The sequence below is a fragment of the Electrona antarctica genome, assembly GCF_951216825.1.
Source record: "Electrona antarctica genome assembly, chromosome: 12".
Classification (NCBI taxonomy): Eukaryota; Metazoa; Chordata; class Actinopteri; order Myctophiformes; family Myctophidae; genus Electrona; species Electrona antarctica.
Genome location: NC_136793.1, coordinates 15,484,237 through 15,505,135, shown reverse-complemented (window position 1 = coordinate 15,505,135; position 20,899 = coordinate 15,484,237). Strand labels below are relative to the sequence as shown.

Sequence of the window (20,899 nt, the reverse complement as noted above, 5' to 3'; positions counted from 1 at the left end):
TCACAGCCGTGACTAACAACGCAGCTGCTGAGATAAGCAGTATACAGGCCACAGTGCACTGTTCACATATGCCTGTTTCTGGCCCGCATGTAAAACTTGCATAGCCGTGCGAGATATAGCACACCTTCTGATGTCAAGAAAAGGTGTGGGTGCGCACGTGTGTTTGTGTGTGTGTGCGCGCACGTGTGTGTGCGTGACTGCAATTAGCATCGCTGCACTCGACGTTATGCAGGTTGCATGGCTTTGCAGAACATCATTGACAGATATTCAGGTGGAAACCTCATATGTCCAAAACGGTTTACTTTTCAGGTTTCAAATTCAAAAGTCGACGAGCTCGCATTTAGAACACTTCCGGTACTGCTACCTTTGATGCTTTTCGCGTGACGCTAGTGTGTAGTATGATCAAGTTGATTTACACACACACACACACAAAAAAACCCACAAAAAGTTAAAATATGGAGATAAGAGGTTTCTGCCTGACAGGCAGCACCGACGATGTTGAACTTGATTTGGCTGTCACGGCTGTGTGGATTTTCCAGTTGCCCTGCAGGGCCCTGAATCTGATCCAAGAGTACATCAGTTAAAAGGCCCTTATCTCAGGCCTCGTTGAACCTGCAAGGTGTGTGCTGTTTGCCAGACGTGATGTCCTTTTGATAGAGTAGGTGGAGAGTGTTCTGTACCTCAGATAGTCAACAAGGCAGAGAGCGGAGCACAAGTGAACCAGTGTTGTTGTTCCTTTTTATGGCTTTGTTCTTGTTGCCTGAGCTGGCTGCACTTTGAACACGGCCAGGAATGGGGAAATAAAAAGAATAAACACGCGATTAGAGACGGACGGGCTGTTTGTTTGATTGTGGGATTCTGCCGTGTGGTTGGTGCGCTCATGATGGCGTACGTGCAAAAACCTGTCGAACACGCAGGCCTTTATTTTGGACATCTGATCGGCATGTCGATTTATCAGTTGTTGTGGTTGTTTCATGGCCCTTTTTGCTATGTGTGCCACATAACTGTCCCTTTGCGGTATTTGAAGTCGAGACACTGACGTTTGATTAGGAATCCCACCACAGCTCTAGGATAGACCCATCTGATTGGCTCCCGGCCAGGCATAGTTTTTTTCACTGAGGTTGAGTTAAGCACAAACCACAACAATGGGTCCAGACGCAACGAAGCGGTTTTAGCGTTCGTCGCAGCGGTGTAATATGATATGTCCTGTTGCACGTTGGCGCATGTCGACGTAAGTGATTCAATTCAAAGGATCTTTATTGGCATGAGAAAATGCTAGTTCCCTAAGCGGGGGCTGCATGCAGCTCAAAGTGAACTTCACTCATGTATCTAGTTTGTCGCTGTTCGACCTTCCTAGCCCGTGTTATTAACTCACTCAGTGCCACAGGACGCCTCCCCCGTATAAAGAAAAACGGCGGCGATAATGGCCAAAAGTCAATCGAAAGTCTGAGAAAGTGGCCGTTTTCAAGATGTTTCGGGTCATTTTCTCTCGAACGGAAAGTCCGCTCAGTTCAAAGCTTGTTGGATGCTTGACTTTGAGGACATTTTCAGGGGGCATCTAGCAACTCCCGGGGCCTTAGGCAGTCGCGTAGTTCGCCTATAAATAGTCCGGCACTGTGGTTGCTTGCAATTACTTGCATCTACATGTGTCTACTCGCAACCGTTTGGTTGCAAGGAGATGGCGACCCATTGGTGGCTTTAGGTTTAGGCATAGTTTTACTGAGGTTAGATTTAGGGTTAGGTTTAGGTTTAGGAATAGTTTTACTGAGGTTAGATTTAGGGTTAGGTTTAGGTTTAGGAATAGTTTTACTGAGGTAAGGGTTAGGTAAGACATAGTTCCAAAAAACGAGAACTGTCAATCACGGCGACTACTGGCTAGTGGCCAATCACAGCGGGGATTGCCTAGAGCTGCGGTGGGATCCATAATAACACGATACTTACTTAATGTGTTAAAAGAATATATATTTTGGATGTCAGAGGATGAAGAGGGGTTTCAGAGGTTGTAGATCTGCTATTTTCACTAGTTTAGGTCCTGGAAAGACATCAAATGTCTCTTTTGGGTCCCGGGCTAAAGCGTTTGGGAACCACTGCTCTAGGGCAAAGGTGAGGTGCAGTGTCCCGTGACGGAACGTCTGGCGTCATAATTACTGTTTTCTAATTAGGCGTGACTTTCAAAATACGGGGCCATGACCTCCTTTAACCCCGACTATACGCAGCACAACAACATGAAGTCCACACTACAGTGTTTGTCCATATATTATGATAAAGAGTTCTAGTATCATATAGTGTTGTAAAGAGTTCTAGTATCATATAGTGTTGTAAAGAGTTCTAGTATCATATAGTGTTGTAAAGAGTTCTAGTGTCATATAGTGTTGTAAAGAGTTCTAGTGCCATATAGTGTTGTAAAGAGTTCTAGTATCATATAGTGTTGTAAAGAGTTCTAGTATCATATAGTGTTGTAAAGAGTTCTAGTATCATATAGTGTTGTAAAGAGTTCTAGTATCATATAGTGTTGTAAAGAGTTCTAGTATCATATAGTGTTGTAAAGAGTTCTAGTATCATATAGTGTTGTAAAGAGTTCTAGTGTCATATAGTGTTGTAAAGAGTTCTAGTGTCATATAGTGTTGTAAAGAGTTCTAGTGTCATATAGTGTTGTAAAGAGTTCTAGTGTCCTATAGTGTTGTAAAGAGTTCTAGTGTCATATAGTGTTGTAAAGAGTTCTAGTGTCATATAGTGTTGTAAAGAGTTCTAGTGTCATATAGTGTTGTAAAGAGTTCTAGTGTCATATAGTGTTGTAAAGAGTTCTAGTATCATATAGTGTTGTAAAGAGTTCTAGTATCATATAGTGTTGTAAAGAGTTCTAGTGTCATATAGTGTTGTAAAGAGTTCTAGTGTCATATAGTGTTGTAAAGAGTTCTAGTGTCATATAGTGTTGTAAAGAGTTCTAGTGTCATATAGTGTTGTAAAGAGTTCTAGTATCATATAGTGTTGTAAAGAGTTCTAGTATCATATAGTGTTGTAAAGAGTTCTAGTATCATATAGTGTTGTAAAGAGTTCTAGTATCATATAGTGTTGTAAAGAGTTCTAGTATCATATAGTGTTGTAAAGAGTTCTAGTGTCATATAGTGTTGTAAAGAGTTCTAGTGTCATATAGTGTTGTAAAGAGTTCTAGTGTCCTATAGTGTTGTAAAGAGTTCTAGTGTCATATAGTGTTGTAAAGAGTTCTAGTGTCATATAGTGTTGTAAAGAGTTCTAGTGTCATATAGTGTTGTAAAGAGTTCTAGTGTCATATAGTGTTGTAAAGAGTTCTAGTGTCATATAGTGTTGTAAAGAGTTCTAGTATCATATAGTGTTGTAAAGAGTTCTAGTGTCATATAGTGTTGTAAAGAGTTCTAGTGTCATATAGTGTTGTAAAGAGTTCTAGTGTCATATAGTGTTGTAAAGAGTTCTAGTATCATATAGTGTTGTAAAGAGTTCTAGTATCATATAGTGTTGTAAAGAGTTCTAGTATCATATAGTGTTGTAAAGAGTTCTAGTATCATATAGTGTTGTAAAGAGTTCTAGTGTCATATAGTGTTGTAAAGAGTTCTAGTATCATATAGTGTTGTAAAGAGTTCTAGTGTCATATAGTGTTGTAATTCATACTGCAGGGAACATGCTGTATACAGTAAACCTGCCAGTGGTTAATGCACTCTTTGTTTCATTGGGCACTTTTATCTTTTAATCTTTCACACTGGCAGATACAAAAGACACAAAGATACACATCAGCTTTTGTTGTAGAATGTGGTGATATGGGAAATATTAATGTTATGAGCATTTTGAAAAGAATAATAAGAAATATTAGATTTGACCTATGTCTATTACACTTTATATCTTTATATATCTGAAGTTGAAACCAGCTCAGTGGCTACACACGTTGGCTGTATATCATTGTATCTTTCATGATAGGTTTAACTTTAAACCTTTAAACCCTGTTTTATACTCGCATTAAAAATTGTGAAAATAGACGATCTGCGCACATTTTTTTTAAATAAAAGCTTAAATGGATCAGTCTGAACAACTGTTGCACCCCTGGCTGTTAGTATTAGTCTGAACAACTGTTGCACCCCTGGCTGTTAGTATTAGTCTGAACAACTGTTGCACCCCTGGCTGTTAGTATTCGTGCCAAGTTTGGAGCTTGTGGACCTGCTACTCCTGATGCTTTTGTGTGCCATTGTAGTTTAAACAAGTAGAGCAATAATTTACAGGGGAAAAACTCATATATGGACATTCCTATGTGTGGATGGAGCTCGTTGATTTGTATTGATAACGATCACCTTATCGATCAGGCTTGTCGAGCCGGGTTCTTATCGAGTCCACTATTGAGCATTTTCTATTATTTTGTGGAAAGATGTGAGATAAATTCTGAACAGAACCAGTATATTTTACTAGGGTATCGGTTATCGAGCTCCATCCCTATTCCTACATCATATATTAACGTTTTCTTTCCCAACAACCACAAAATCAAAGCAGCATGCATCAGATGGGTGTCTGTGTGAGCTGTGTGTTATGTATTTATTTACACCACCATATGGCTGCAGTAATTGAAGGATATTAGAATGTTTTGAGCATTCCAGGAAACATCATCTTAACTGTGGAAATGTTTGCTATTGCAAAGCAGAGTTTGCTTATTATACACAGGCCAACTAATGTACTGGCACTGTTCTTTTTCCGACGTGTGTGTGTGTGTGTGTGTGTGTGTGTGTGTGTGTGTGTGTGTGTGTGTGTGTGTGTGTGTGTGTGTGTGTGTGTGTGTGTGTGTGTGTGTGTGTGTGTGTGTGTGTGTGTGTGTGTGTGTGTGTGTGTGTGTGTGTGTGTGTGGAACATTGCATCTATATCACCTTAACCTATCACCGAAACAACATGACATCACGAGCCGCGGTGAAGAGCAAACCACCACCCCAGCCCTTCTCTCTGTTTTTACTCACCACCGCTCAATGTTATTTCAGCTCCGGTGGTCACCTCACCACCGCTCAATGTTATTTCAGCTCCGGTGGTCACCTCACCACCGCTCAATGTTATTTCAGCTCCGGTGGTCACCTCAGCACCGAAAACCCAGACTATGAATGAGCCTTTAGGGGTTCCGTGGTCTTGCTCGAGGGCACTTCGGCACTATAAGCCGATCTTTCATTTCCCAAGCGGGCGTTCTGCCTCAACGCACGCACGTGTGTTTGTGCATGCATGAACGCCACGGTGGCTAATACAAGTCTCTGGAGTGGTGTTATGACAGCTGGTGACCTCTCGCTATGCGTGTGCTGTGTTGGGTCTCTGTAGGCCTGTCATCTGGGTTTACCTTCTCCCACTGGGAGCTGAGCGGCTCGGCTCAAACACCCAGTGGAGAGAGAGAGAACACTGGCTCCCTTGTGTCCACTGTGACTGGACGTTTAATGGCCCAGAGGACCAAGGGTCCTCCACCATCTTGGGGATGTCTGGGGCAGAAACCTCTTATCTCCATATCACTTTTTTCCTTTTTTTCCCTTTTTTTTTTCTTTTGTAAATTACAGTAACACCCCTACTCGATCATACTGCAGCGTCACACAAAAGCATCAGAAGTAGAAGCTTGTTCATGCCGCGTTTTGAGCTTGTAGATCTCCTACGTTTCATTTGAAAGATTAGTAAAATCTCTCAAACGCTGGCAGTGGCTGCAGAATGTTCTATCTAGAGAAACTCTCCCTTCCTGGAAATGTAGTGGAGTCATTGAAATGTTCAAAGTGGTTTGAAGAAAAAAAGTGATGCTACAGTATGTTAACTACTTTTGCCGGCGGGGACCCCCTGGAACCCCACGTTGAGAACCACTGATCGAGAGATTGTTGCACGTTTAGGCACATGAAGGTGCGTGTGTGCATGCATGTGCATTACACACCTATTTCTTTGGGGGGGGCAAATGGATGGAAAGTTGCAAGTGTAGTTTGTTCTTTCCCAGCGGATGCTGAACCAGTCATTCAAACAGCCAGCCAGCTGTGGGAAGGACTGACTCTCTAGCCTGTGGATCCACGGGCAGGAATGTGCTTACTCTGAGGGAAAAAACACAGCCGGGGATGGATGGAGGAGAGGAAGACGTGTGTGAGAGAGAGAGAGAGAGAAAGAACAGGGTGGCATTGACAGGGTGGTGGAAGTGGCACCTATGTGAGTTGGGCTCTGTTCAAACCTGGACCCATGCCCCTGTGTTTCCAGACTACTTGTGAAGTGGACTAGTGGCCTACATATCACCAAGCAGACACGGCAAGGCAGAGCAGGGCTACGGCAGGCCAGACCAGGGCAGACCGCACCAGAACCAGATCAGATCTGGCCAGACAGACCAGACCAGAGCAGGGCAGGGCCAATCTGGGAACCCATTCAGTAAAAAATCTACAAGGAAAAAAATATTTCCCCATTGTTTTTACCTCTGGGGGTACACCCATACCTTCCGGGTGCTTCAAAACGCTATCCTTTATAACTGTATGGTATTGGGTACCCCCCAGTTCCTACCCCCAGGAACTGGGTTTGTCTCCTACCCTTTTTCAGTCCACTTCTTCCTGGGTGCTTGTACTACTACTAACTACTAACGACAACACTACATGTTTAGGGCAGTGGTGTATGCGTTTTTTTAATTATTTTCTATTTATGCATCCTAACTCTTTCCGTGCCATGCATGCACACAACATAGTTGCGTTCTGTGCCCAGCCCCCTCTGCACTCAAAACACCATGGAAACGCGAGGCCGCTGGCACAGAATCCTGATCCGCCATCTTTGAGCACCGAAGGAACTCCATAGTCGCTAATATGCTAACCTCGGGGCATCGAACATTTGTCATCGTGGTTATAACAGGAGTGAATGGACAATGGAGGGGAAATGTTTGGATCCCCCACCATTGCGGAATGAAATAGTCTCCTACGGAAACAACACCCGTCTACGGTTAGTATAATCGAGGGTCGTCTGTACCCAGAACATGTGAAAAACGTATCAAAAAGGGCACAAAGTGACACTGTCATGAACTGTCACTGAATGTCATTAAAAATATCTCAAATCTTTGCTAATGGAAGAGGTCCGTGGCACAAAATAGCCTATATTTTGAGATGGGGGGTCCGCAGCCAAATACATATCACTTTTGGGGGATCCCTGACGCGGAACATTTTGAGAAGCACAGCTGTTATAAAAGGTTCTACAGTACAGTATGTACAGCATGAGTCAGTCATCATCACACAGAGGATAGGAGGCCTCGGGGCCTGATTATTATGGAGCTACTCTTTAATCACAGCCTGGCTTTACTGGAGAGCAGAGAGGCTTTGGCACATGAGCTAAAGGTTTGGCCCAGACCCATCTGGAAACCAACGCACGCGCACACAGCCAGTGGCGTTGCTGCTAACCTACATTCTGACACACCATCCACTGCTTTGGATACTGTACAGTACAGTACACACAGATACACACAGGACTACACACTGCACATACTGCAGCATAACGTTGCTGTCGAGCATATATCTCATCTCCATATATATTCTACTTCTTGGTTTTTTTCCTGAATAACACACTACTTGATCATACACTACAGCAGCATCGCACAAAAGCATCAAAAGTAGCAGATCCACAAGCTTGAAAGGTGATGCGTTTTGCGCTTGTTACTCTGTTACTTTTGAGACTTTTTGACCATATATCCTCACAATGATCATATCGTAGAGATTTGAATTTATCGTGAAATTGCCCATTGTCATACATTGAGTTGGCTCTGTACTTCATCTACGCCATATCTCTTCACAAGATGTTGGCAAATGTTATCCCTCTAGAATGTGGATGTTGGGGTTCAAGTGGTTAACAAAAGTGTCATTGATCACTAATTATTTTTGTCCACTATAAGCATGACATGAATCTTTCCATCTCAAATTATTTTTAAATTATTTTTTTGTCAGGTGAAACCTGACTAATGAAAGCTCATGAAATGTCGGCGACCTAGTTATCAATGCCCCCATGCCGCCTAAGCCAATGGGAGCCGCCTAAATGGCGCCTAAGCCAATGGGAGCCCCCTAAACGCCACCAGCCAATTGCGTAGTAGCGACCTAGTCATGATTGGCTGCCTCCTAAGCTATGACACAGGACGGAGGAAGTCTGCAATGTCCAGACCACACTCTGCAACCATAGACATATATAAACACCGCAGCGGAGCGCCTGATAACACCGCCTAATGTTATGAGCAAACTGGAGAGCAGGAAAGATTTCACCTGACAAATATGTAGTAGTAAGTAGCCTTGCCGAGCCATGAGGCCCATAGGGCAGGAGCCTATCTCCTGTTTCTGTAGCGTGAGGCAGCTTGATGTACACCCCCTGGACATGCCGCTAGTATGTCGCAGGGACTTACCCCGTATCCAACCCTTGATGCTGAGTGTCAAGCAGGGAGGCACTGGGTCCCATTTTTAGAGTCTTTGGTATGACCCGGCCGGGGATTGAACCCCGACCTCCCATGTCTCAGGGCGGATACTCTAACCACAAGGCCAATGACAAATATGACTATGTAATATTTCTAGTTTGTAAATGAACACCCTACCTGATCATACAACAGCATCACACAAAAACATCAAAAGTAGCAGATCTACATGCTCGAAACGCAGTGCGAAGCAACACCTTTCGAGCTTGTAGATCTGTAACTTTAAATACTTTAGATTTGAATCATGAAAAGTAACAGTTTTGGACATATTGGGTTTCCACCCGACAGAGACAAAACAAACAGGCACTCCTCACTGCTAAAAATACTGTCTACTAATGTGCAGAACTTGCCAACAATGCTAATGCTAAACAGCTTACATTGCTAAAGCAGCCAATACATAATTACCCCTCCCCACCACTACCACTGCATGCCAATAATCTTTCAAATAAATCCTCTCCTAGCCTGCCTACATTGATCTGCCAAAGCATGACATAATCGCCATTAATCTTCATTCTTGATTCCTAAAATTCCGGAAGAAATGGGAAAAAGTCTGCCTCAGTCTGCCTCAGTCTGCCTCAGTCCCTGCCCATGTCAGTGCCCAGACTTAAACTCTGTGCCCTTTCAGAATAGATTAGCACACTATGTTCCAACGTGCTGCCCACCACACTCATCTTTTATTCCCCATATCAATTAGAGGACACACAGAACAAGGCCCTGCCATTCAGTCGAATACTCTCTCTCCATCCGGATGGAGAGAGAGAGAGGGAGAGAAAGAGAGATGGCTCATTAATGCCTGGCACGGTGGCACGTCGGCTTCAGAGGGGAACAATGAGCCGTTAGTTACACAACAAGGCCCACAGCTGCTGGGATCAGTCCAGAAAGCCTCCCGGACCATGGTGAGCTGTACCTATAGACCCTATCAACCCTGTACTGTACCACATGTGTACTGTACCTAGTATAACTAAATGCATTTGAATTTGAAATGTTATTCAAATTCAAAAATAGCATCTACAAGCTCAAAAGAGCATGTAGATCGGCTATTTTTGCTACTTTTGCGTGGCATAGAATGGTGTAGTAGTAGTTTTTAATGGGACAGAAAGATGAAAGAATGACATGGCATGCAGGTCCTTTTATTGATTTCTTGAGTCTCCAAATGAGTCCTTCAAACACTTTATGAGTATACACATCTGAAGTGTGTGTGCGCGTGCGTGCGCGCGCGCGCGTGTGTGTGTGTGTGTGTGTGCGTGTGAGTGTGTGTGTGTGTGTGTGTGTGTGCGTGCGAGATAGGGAATGCTGGTAAGCAAGCTGACATTACGCTTCTATTATAGTGTGTGAGCTTGCTGAGAACATGATGTACCATTCACCACACACACACGCCTGCTGGTGAGTCAGCCAATGTGGCGGCGGGGGTCTAACAGGCCTCCTTTGCACGATTTGTTTAGAGCAGAGAATCACACGTTCAACCTGTATACTGGTCGAAGTCATTGAGCCGTTTGTACTCTGGGACTCTGAACGAGTCCCATGGCGCTCCCCGAAAATTAAAGCCCTACCCTACCCTAACTGGACCGGCCCGACCCTAATAATTACCAGAATGTTAGGCACAAAAACAAACAAAAAAAAAACGCTAAATGGCGTGGTTCAGTGTGTGAGAGTGACAACGGAGTTCAACAGATTTATCGCCGAAATAAAGGATTTCTATAACTCACGTTGGCTGGTTAATGTTCCATTTCCACCATTCTAATGGATTCCAGTGCAACTCAAGGGACTATCCTTTAGTGAAATTTCAAAATAAATAAATTGTAAATTGGAGAAGGGGGTCCAGGAGCAAGCATGGAAGCATCCTTCCTCCAAACACAATATTATTTCCTCCATGTCCGTCCGTGTGTGTGTGTGTGTGTGTGTGTCTGTCCTGACTCCTGAGCATGACATTAAACTGCTCCATTGTAAACTACCCCCATAAATGTAGTGGGTGCAGATTTAAGATGCATTTGCAACCTCTGTGTGGCACTGCTCACCGATGGAGTATTACCGACAGCCGGTGCTGCTTGGTGGCCTCTCCTTCCATCAGCAGCTATCGGGAAGAGAGGTGTTGAACCTGGCCTTCTAGCGGTGTGTCCGTCCGCTGTCGGAACAACAGTGGGTGGATTTTGGGCCCATGGGATCAGCCACGCTACGGAGAACGATATGACACCGGGCGGCAATGCACGAGTGGACTGGGAACATTGTTGTCCTCTGGTGGTCCAGCATGGGACACACACGCCCACAGACTGGTTGTTGCAGGGGGTTTCGAATTTAGGATGCCTACACTACTTATAGGCCCTCATTTATCAAGACGGTGTACACCCAAATATGGGTGTACACCAAATCCGCGTTGATAAATGAGGGCCATAGAATGCTGGGTGACATGACATGCTTGTTGTATCGTGACTGAGGACATATGCCTTGATTTTGTTTTTGTAACTTTGCTGCACTTGAACTATTTATGTCCTTGTTGTATGCAATTTCCTCTGTGTGGACATAAATAAAGTGTGTGTGTGTGTGTGTGTGTGTGTGTGTGTGTGTGTGTGTGTGTGTGTGTGTGTGTGTGTGTGTGTGTGTGTGTGTGTGTGTGTGTGTGTGTGTGTGTGTGTGTGTGTGTGTGTGTGTGTGTGTGTGTGTGTGTTGCAGAGGTGCCCATGGTGCTCTACCTGTTCCTGCTCATCTCTGTGGTGTGGCTGTGGGCGGGGCTCCACATGGGCTACAGGTCTCTGTGGATGTTGATCCTCTACGTCATCTTCAATGTTCTGCTGGTGAGTCCTCCACACGTCTACATACTCCATACACGCACCCTCCTCTAAGGGTGAGTCCTCCACACGTCTACATACTCCATACATGCACCCTCCTCTAAGGGTGAGTCCTCCACACGTCTACATACTCCATACACGCACCCTCCTCTAAGGGTGAGTCCTCCACACGTCTACATACTCCATACATGCACCCTCCTCTAAGGGTGAGTCCTCCACACGTCTACATACTCCATACATGCACCCTCCTCTAAGGGTGAGTCCTCCACACGTCTACATACTCCATACATGCACCCTCCTCTAAGGGTGAACACGTCTACATACTCCATACACGCACCCTCCTCTAAGGGTGAGTCCTCCACACGTCTACATACTCCATACACGCACCCTCCTCTAAGGGTGAGTCCTCCACACGTCTACATACTCCATACACGCACCCTCCTCTAAGGGTGAACACGTCTACATACTCCATACACGCACCCTCCTCTAAGGGTGAGTCCTCCACCCGTCTACATACTCCATACACGCACCCTCCTCTAAGGGTGAGTCCTCCACACGTCTACATACTCCATACACGCACCCTCCTCTAAGGCTGCGTCCTGGTGAGTCCTCCACACGTCTACATACTCCATACACGCACCCTCCTCTAAGGCTGCGTCCTGGTCAGTCGTCCACACGTCTACATACTCCATACACGCACCCTCCTCTAAGGCTACGTCCTGGTCAGTCGTCCACACGTCTACATACTCCATACACGCACCCTCCTCTAAGGCTACGTCCTGGTCAGTCGTCCACACGTCTACATACTCCATACACGCACCCTCCTCTAAGGGTGAGTCCTCCACACGTCTACATACTCCATACATGCACCCTCCTCTAAGGCCCTAACCACACCAAAGGGTCAAGACTGTTTTAGCGTTGTCCCTGCAGTGTGATATGTCTTGTTGCACGTTGACCCTAGTGATTCAACGCATGGAATTCAATGGCCCAAACCACACCAAAGGGTCAAGACGGGTTTAGCGTTAACTCCTTGCAACCGTTTGGACCCAAGGAGTTGCATGGTGACCCCTTGGTGTGGTTAGGGCTTAAGGCTGCGCTGTGGTGAGTCCTCCACACGTCTACATACTCCATACACGCACCCTCCTCTAAGGCTGCGTTCACGGCTGTTACAATGGTAAATGGTGTATATAGGAATCGCTTCGTGCAATGTGCATTACATTCACACACACTACACATGCATTCACGCACATGCACGCACGCACGCTCTCTCACACACACACACACACACACACACACACACACACACACACACACACACACACACACACACACACACACACACACACTGTTCTGTACTGTATGGTAAGTTGGGAGTAAGTGGCATGAACCATGTGACTGATTGATTGAATACTTTATTAGTCAGAAATTAAAACGCCACGTGGTACAGGCTTTGAATGCATTGCAACGCTATTTTTGCGACTCGATTTGCCACTCAATTCATGCACGCGCATACTCTCTATTTGTGAAGTAATCCAAACTTGAACAAACCTGTGTGTGTGTGTGTGTGTGTGTGTGTCCCATGTGACTGATTGATTGAATACTTTATTAGTCAGAAATTAAAACGCCACGTGGTACAGGCTTTGAATGCATTGCAACGCTATTTTTGCGACTCGATTTGCCACTCAATTCATGCACGCGCATACTCTCTATTTGTGAAGTAATCCAAACTTGAACAAACCTGTGTGTGTGTGTGTGTGTGTGTGTGTCTCTCTCGTGCTCTCTCTCTCTCTCTCTGTGTGTGTATGTTTGTTTGCTGAATGACAGAGTGAAGGCGTAATGAAGGCTACTTCGCAGGCTGGACTTTGAAGGCCATGCTTTGATGTTTGCTTCAGGCAGAGCACAATGTCCCTGAGACGAGCTTTTATCACCGTCTCCCTCCCTGTCTGTCTGTCTGTCTGTCTGTCTGTCTGTCTGTCTGTCTGTCTGTCTGTCTGTCTGTCTGTCTGTCTGTCTGTCTGTCTGTCTGTCTGTCTGTCCACTCCCACTCTCTATGCCTGTAAGAAACGTTTTATCTCCATAAGACTAACTTTTTTAGGTTTTTTTCTCCCTACATTTTTACTTGATCATATACTACAGCGTCACACAAAAGCATCAGCTATTTAAATGTATTTTTGAAAACAGTTTTGTTTTTTCAACATAGGTTTCCAGCTGAATGAGATGATATACAGCAACCATTAAATACGCTCAATTATTTTACTTTAATAACAGAAAACCAATAATACAATGAATCGCTAAGAAAGTAAGGGATGATTGCAGCCCTAGCCCTGTTATTCTCTCTCTCAACCCCCCCCCCCTAAACCATGTATAACATTATGTTTTATGTATAACAAGTATTTTCACTACTTTAGTGCAACACTCTTGTATGATGACATAACATATACAGCGTTGCACTACGGAGATGCATGGTTTCTACAGCAACAATTAGGGGACATGAACGCGACGGTAGATAGTTAGACATCTATACCTTTCACTCTTATCAGTTCACAGCTGGACAAGCCCCAGACATTAGTGCTCCATATCTTGACTTCAAAGGGTTGCATAACGGACATTTAGACAAGGATGGCGATGGCTTGAACTCGTCAGACGGTACTTTCTGGACATTGGCACTTGATACCGTCTCCTGCCCTTTGATGTTGACCTCGAAATACCACGTTCTGATATCGTCTCTGACTGTCATCTGTCCAAAAATGTTAAAAATTCAAATTCAAAAGTCTCACAAGCAGCAGATCTACAGTACATATCATTTATCGATGAATATACTTTGACTGAAAAAAACGATTTACCAATGTTATTATTGTGCTGCACGCACTGTAAAGGTGCGTTCAGACTTGGATGGTTAGAGCGGCGTGATTACATACAAAGTCAATGCAATGACGAGAAGTTGCGCGAGTGCCGCGAACGGGCATCCGTCTTTTCCTCTGAATCCCTCCGGAACCTCCTAGTTCCTATCCTGGCTGGTCTGCATCTGCCTCCTCATTATATAGCTCTCTTCGTTGTGCAATGCATGGCTCAGTTACCATATGTCACTCTCATTGCAAGATGGAGACATTGAGATGTCTTGTGACGCAGTCCTTTCAAGTTGTCAACATGTTGTTGTGAGGCAAAGTCTCTTTGAAGTTCATTTTGGGAAAGGTGTACGCATGCACTTATCATGGCTTTAGATTTCACATAACACACAATCTGCAATAATTACATTATTGTACCGTGAATGTCATATTTCCAATCGATGATCAAGGAATTGTGAATGAATGCTTTTATGACTGAGTGGAACATTCAAACATTATGACATATCCAAAGTCAGGGTGTGATCTGTGGCGATGACACTTAATCCAACTGAATGGAATCAAGTCTTTATGGTACAAGGGTATCCCATGGGACTGAGTCTCTGAGTCTGTAGGGAAACAAGTCAATAGAATCTATATTTCCTATGAAGGCTAATCCTCTGGAATTGGACAGTTCTCAGTAAGAGTGTGTACATTTGTGCACACAATTCTGCTACCATGGGCAGGATTTGATCAGACAGTCAGTCAGTATACCATGCTGACCATTCTTGAGGGTCAATAGGTCAGAAGACTCCTCTCCAGGCTATAACTGTCCGGCTCCTCCACTTACATGCACTGGGTGACGTCAGTATGGGAGAGAGAGATCACTTCATGTGTTCATTAGATCATCCAATGCTGTATCTGTTATAGCTGGACATGTTAGCTCAAATGTGCTTTTATACCCCTCGTCTACTACAGTGGAGATATTGTAGGCTGTTCCTTTTTAAAACATAATTCATTTTTATTATTGTTCTATTATGCTTCAAAGTATAGTGCTTAGTAGATCTTCTATTTCCACTACCGCTCCTTGGCTGCGGCTCACTGCTCCAAGAGATGGGTCAAATGCGGAGAACAAATTTCACTGCAGTAACGTGTGACAAGTCCTACGACTTTGACTTTTTTTTAGATAGATATCTTTTTGGCTTTTTCTGCCTTTTGAAGGTTGAAAGTAGACTGACAGGAAATGGGGAGAGAGATGGGGGGAGTACACGCGGGATCGGGAGTCGAACCCATGACTCGCCGTCAGGCTGGCTCAGCAGCCTAGGTGCCCAGACGGTTGAGCTAACCGTCCGGGCCATGACTTTAACTTTTTGACTTTTACTTTTGTAGTTTGAAGGATGAGCTTGTAGATCTGCTATTTTCTCTCTCTTATATATTCATCATTCATGAAAAACGTTGAAATATGGAGATATTGTGATATTTATGGATTTATTTATGGAGTTGTATGATAACCGACAGAAGGAAAAATCTTGAAGGTTTTTGTGTTCTTTAACACAAATCCTCTCTTCTGGGGGGTCCCTGGCACAAAACATTTTCAGGTGGGGGTCCGCGGCCAAATATTGGCGGTCCTTGACATGAAATGGTTTGAGAAGCATAGCTTGAGAACAGTCCATCTGATGGACTCCACACACTTGGCCTGTGCACTGCCAAGGACTCCAGGGAGGGAACTTATCGAGTGTGAGGTCGATCGCATGAGTGATTCGTCCAGAATGTTGCAAGCAGCAATACTGGCAGCCAAGCAATCAGCCTCCATCTGTAATGTACAGCTCAGAACAGCCACACAGCGAACAGACGCATGCCCTCGCACATGCAGTAAAACTGCAGGAACTCTACAGTAAAGTGCAAAGATGAAAGAGATCTTCCCTATTGAACTTCGAGCAGCTTCGAGCAGTGGTTTTCAACCCTTTTCATATCAAGGTCCATTGGGCATTTGAGCCACGGACCACCATTTGATGACATTTAGCATCCCAGACCCAAACCTTGAAATATTTTTGTTGTCGTCGTTCGATACGATTTTGCCCACAATTCCATGCTGTATTCATGTTGGTACCATTAGGAGAGATAACAGGCAAACGTTGATCAAAATAACAATAATTCTCTTACATTTATCCAATTGTGTAGACTTCTTGTAAAGTAATTAATGCAGATGTTTAACAATAATGTTACTCCTGAGAGCGTAAAATGAAACGGACCTGTAAGGGGCCATTTGGTCTCATTTTACACACTCAAGAGTTAGCAACTCTACATCATTTAGCTGTGGACCACCTGGAACTCCCTCAAAATGGTAAATGGTAAATGGTGCATTTATATAGCGCCTTTATCCAAGGCGCTTTACATAGATTGTGCATTACATTCACCCATTCACACACACACACATTCATACACCGATGGCGGCAGAAACCATGCAAGGCACCAACCAGCACATCAGGAGCAATTAGGGGTTCAGTGTCTTGCTCAAGGACACTTCGACACTAACTCTGGGGGAGCCTGGGATCGAACTGGCAACCTTGCGGTTACCATCCAGTCACTCTACCCCTGAGCCACCGCCGCCCCAACCACAGGTGGTCCCCGGACCACTGGGTGAAAACTATAGGTTATGCAATAAGATATGAGTGAGCAATTCAGTGGTTGTCAACCTGTGGGTTGACAGTGATGATACTGATGACACTGAAGTGACAACCAAAGGACTTTTAAGACCTTGTTTAACTCATTGACTGCCATACATATATATTTCAATCATTTCAATCCAATTAACGCACAGACCACCATTGATGCATGTGTACGTCATCTGGTGTTTTCAGTGTTTACGATAGAGGGCGCTCAACCTGTGAGTGATCCTATAGGACCTCCGAAAAAGAGTACACCCGGAAATATAACACAATCAAAAAAATATATATTAGGCTATATGATATTTATAAAAATCAAAATGTCTCTGCTTTCTGTTCCCAGACAGCATTTTAGGTGAAAACAAGCTTTATTCAGCTGCCAATAACTAAAGAATGGAACATCGTGGTGACACGCTTTTTCCCAGATGACAGTAGAGACTCTCTTCTTTTGAGATATGTGTTTACTGGACATTTTCATAGAACAAAATATTCTGTGGGTCTTAGTAAAAAAGCAACCAAAAAAAACCTGGCATGGGCTGCAAATTTGCAATAGGCTATGTAGGAAACCGTTAATGATAAAACCTAAAAAAAAGACCATTACTACGCCAAAAGTAATAAACAAACTATACCATAACAAGAAATGACAGTCATACAGATGTGTTCCCTTTGTTTTTGCCTGGACGTCAAATCAGAATCTTTAGGTTTTTAGAGGTACCTACGGGTAATTATTCTCAGCCACACCCCTAGGCCAACCCCCAGATGTATACAGTATATCAGCTCGCAGCAACCTAAACCCCTTGAAAAGTACTGTCAACTACACTGTTTCAGAGACATGGCAAATGCCAGTCTTTACCAGAGAGATATACAGTGGCCGACCACAGTATCACATCGACATGTTTAGATGTCATACGCTGCGTAGTTGTTTGGATGCCATATTGTGAGAGGACATAGGATGCCATTGGCGAGCCTTTTACCAAGGCCAGCCAATGAGGAGAAGTAATGGCTAGTTGCAGGGTCTGAACACTTATCAGCTCTGGCGAGCTGATAAAAACTGGTCAAACATTAGCCAAATTGTCAAATAATTTAAGAAAGTTGCATCACTAACCCTAACCCTATTTTCTTTAGACTATGTGGAACCGAGTCAAACTAAATTCAATGCCCCAACTCCTCCAATTCAGAGTGGGCAGTACCTAGTTCAAATATGATTATTTTGGGGGGGTCGAGCGCGGCCTGAAATAGGTTGAGAACCATCACTATCATTCGCAGTACTATAAATTCGATGCCAAAGTGACGATCTGCCACTGTGAAGCTCAAGGCATGTTATTCTCATTCTTCTGATTTTGTCCCTCGTCTTCATGATGCTTGTTATGCCCGACCGCCTCAGTGCCTCTGGTGACTATTGTTCTATGTCAGGAGACATCGTCGTCTGCCTGCGAAGCGTGCCACGCGGAAGCCCTGGTAATCCTCGGTGACATGTGGCGTCCACGTGTCAAAGACGACAGTCCCACTAAACCAAATCTTGCTCCTGTTGGAGGAACGGTGTGTCGCACATTGCATCTGCCCGTCAGCTCCAACAGAGACACACACAACTCTCTATGACATCATGTAGTCACCGTCCTCATCTGACTTAACTCATTATTAAAGGAGGACTCCGCCACTTCAACCTAACTTCAGATTTCAGATTTCTTTTAAAACAAGATAAAAAAACAAAAACAACGATGGCTACCATTATAGCATGTTATCTTTTCAGGAATAGAAAGCCTGCCGTTTCTATTTGCTTGGATTCCCCATCGATGATGTCACTGGCGGACGGGTTTCTGAACCGCCCACACCCCACAGCCATCCTACCGAGTTGAAACAATTGGTGCTATTTTATCATGAACATTAGTGAGGACCAATTCTATGAAGATAGGTTGAAAAGTGCTCCTTTAAGACCGGGAAAGCATCCGTGTCATTTTAGATTTTAGCTACATTTGAACCACTTTAGCAGTAATACTTTGGCTATTCAAAGATATAGCAGATATACAAGCTCATATTAGATCTGCTATGTTTTAAACAACACAGGTTGAACCCAATGAGAAGTGTCTGAATGAAGGACTATTTGTTGTCTGCCTGTGAACTCCAAGCTCTTCTCTCCCCCGAACCAGTCACCCTCTAGGCCTCTACCCAAACACAGATACGCACGCACGCACGCACGCACGCACGCACGCACGCACACAGACAGACACACACACAGTTAAATCTGCTCTCTCTCTGCTCAGTACTGGCTCTATTGCAAATATGCACTACAGTCCCATGGGAGAGAGACATAAAACGTGAAAGGGCTTTATATCAGCCTGAGAGCCTCCATCTATTGGATCCAAATTGGCCTTGGCTTCAAGACTGCCCTCACAGAGCTGCATGTTTCAAACTCAAGGTGGTATGACAAAGTCCATTACAGGAAAAAAAAGCTTTGACTATTGATTTCCCATCCTGACTCCTCCCCCATCCTGACTCCTCCTATCACAGCAAATCTGACCTGCTATGCAAAGTGGACCTATGAGTCCATTTCTATACTCTCATCACAGTGGCTTTAACTCTTTGAGAGTGAATTGACCAATACGTGTTAGTTGTGTCTTTTTGAGGGGCGCTAGCCCCTTCTATAGCCAGCTTTCTGTGTCTGTGTGATAAAAAGTAAGGACAGAAAAGTGAGGATGCTAATTGTGATTGGCCGGAATGTGATGATGTATGATGATAAGAGCACCCCTCCCTCACTTCACACGAGTGTGATTTTCTTTCTCCCCAATTTAATAATCTCTCCCATGTAGGGACCGGGGACAATAATGGTTATTATCGTTTATCACGGCAATAATCATATCGCAGAGATTTTTAATTGAATGTGAAATTGTGCTTTTGTCCCACGTCTTTACACCAGATCTGGCTAAAGTTAAATCCAGAATATGGATGCTGGGGTTCAAGTGGGGAGTTAGAGTTAAACATTAATGTTTTGCTGTGTACTACTACAATATCCCAAGGACAGGAAAGGTATTAAATGAAGTCAAGCATGACAGACTTTGTAACGACCCTAACCCTACTGGGAAATGGTCTACTGGTCCCCGGGAGGTTCTGGGGGCGTAATCCCACTGGGAAATGCCCTACTGTAGATCTCACAAAGGAGAGAGAGATCGATTGATTGAATCCTTCATTTGTCAGAAATGTAAACAGCGCGGAGTACAGTCAGACATTAAGGCTAAAAGGATAACGCAAAGAAGTCCCGGGGGCTTGTTTCTATTGTGGTCCTAAATCTATTCTGTTAATGATGATAATGCACACTGCATGTTCTAATTCCACAGCTTTCCATTGACTATATTGGATTTCGTGGAAGCCCTTGCCACGTTCCACGTGTCCCGGTTGTCACTATGGTGTTTCCATATCTTCCTGGATGTTTTATGTCTGTTTGGCAGAGCGTCTTCCAGGTGCTCACGTTGTTACCATGAGCTTTTTCCATGAGGAGAATTTTCCACGTTTGCCGTTTAGTGTTGTTGTGGATAATGTGTTTGTGTTCGCATTATGGAACACCTCTGAAACAGCTGATTACCCAGGATCATTAAACGAGTGCAGATGTCAGACTTGTGTGCGTGCGTGCATGCGAGTGTCAGCCGGTGTGGGTGTGTCTATTCCTTACTTTGTCCAATCCCTGTTGTGCATTCCCACAACACAGCAATATGCACTAAAACAGTGGTTCTCAAACGGTTTCATGCCGTGGACCCAGGGGTCATCAATATGTCCGTGTCCCTAAACCATGAGGTGCACACAGGCTATCTTTATTTCCATATCTCCCCTCATACTCGCCCTTTCTTTCTCTCTCCATCATCCCCACCATCTCTTTCTCTATTTTACACCTCATCACACGACGGCAGGTTTGCCAACTGTCCCTTGAACTAAGGAACCGTCCCTTATTTGGAAAACCAAAAGACGTGTCCCTCATTGAACTGATTCCTGGAAATACGGGAAATATGGCCCCCACTGGGCAACCCTATTATAGCAACCCTATATGAAGGTGTCACGCGTCGAACATAAACTCTGGCACATGGTCATCATCACTTGAAAAAGATCTCAACCTCTCTCTCCCGTCTCTGTCTCTGTCTATCTCTCTCTCTTCTGCGGGCCGCGTGGCCTGCACCGGATCAGGGCCGAGTTAGAAGGCGGACC

General features: G+C 44.3%; 1 protein-coding gene across 1 annotated transcript in view; it reads left to right on the top strand.

Moving 5' to 3' along the window:
- The window catches only part of adgrv1 (adhesion G protein-coupled receptor V1), a gene marked incomplete at its 5' end in the record, with an annotated part of 297,728 nt that overhangs the window by 260,926 nt on the left and 15,903 nt on the right, over positions 1-20,899 (top strand). Inside the window, 1 exon segment of the mRNA XM_079516851.1 lies at positions 11,105-11,226. Coding sequence (XP_079372977.1) covers positions 11,105-11,226 — 122 coding nt within the window.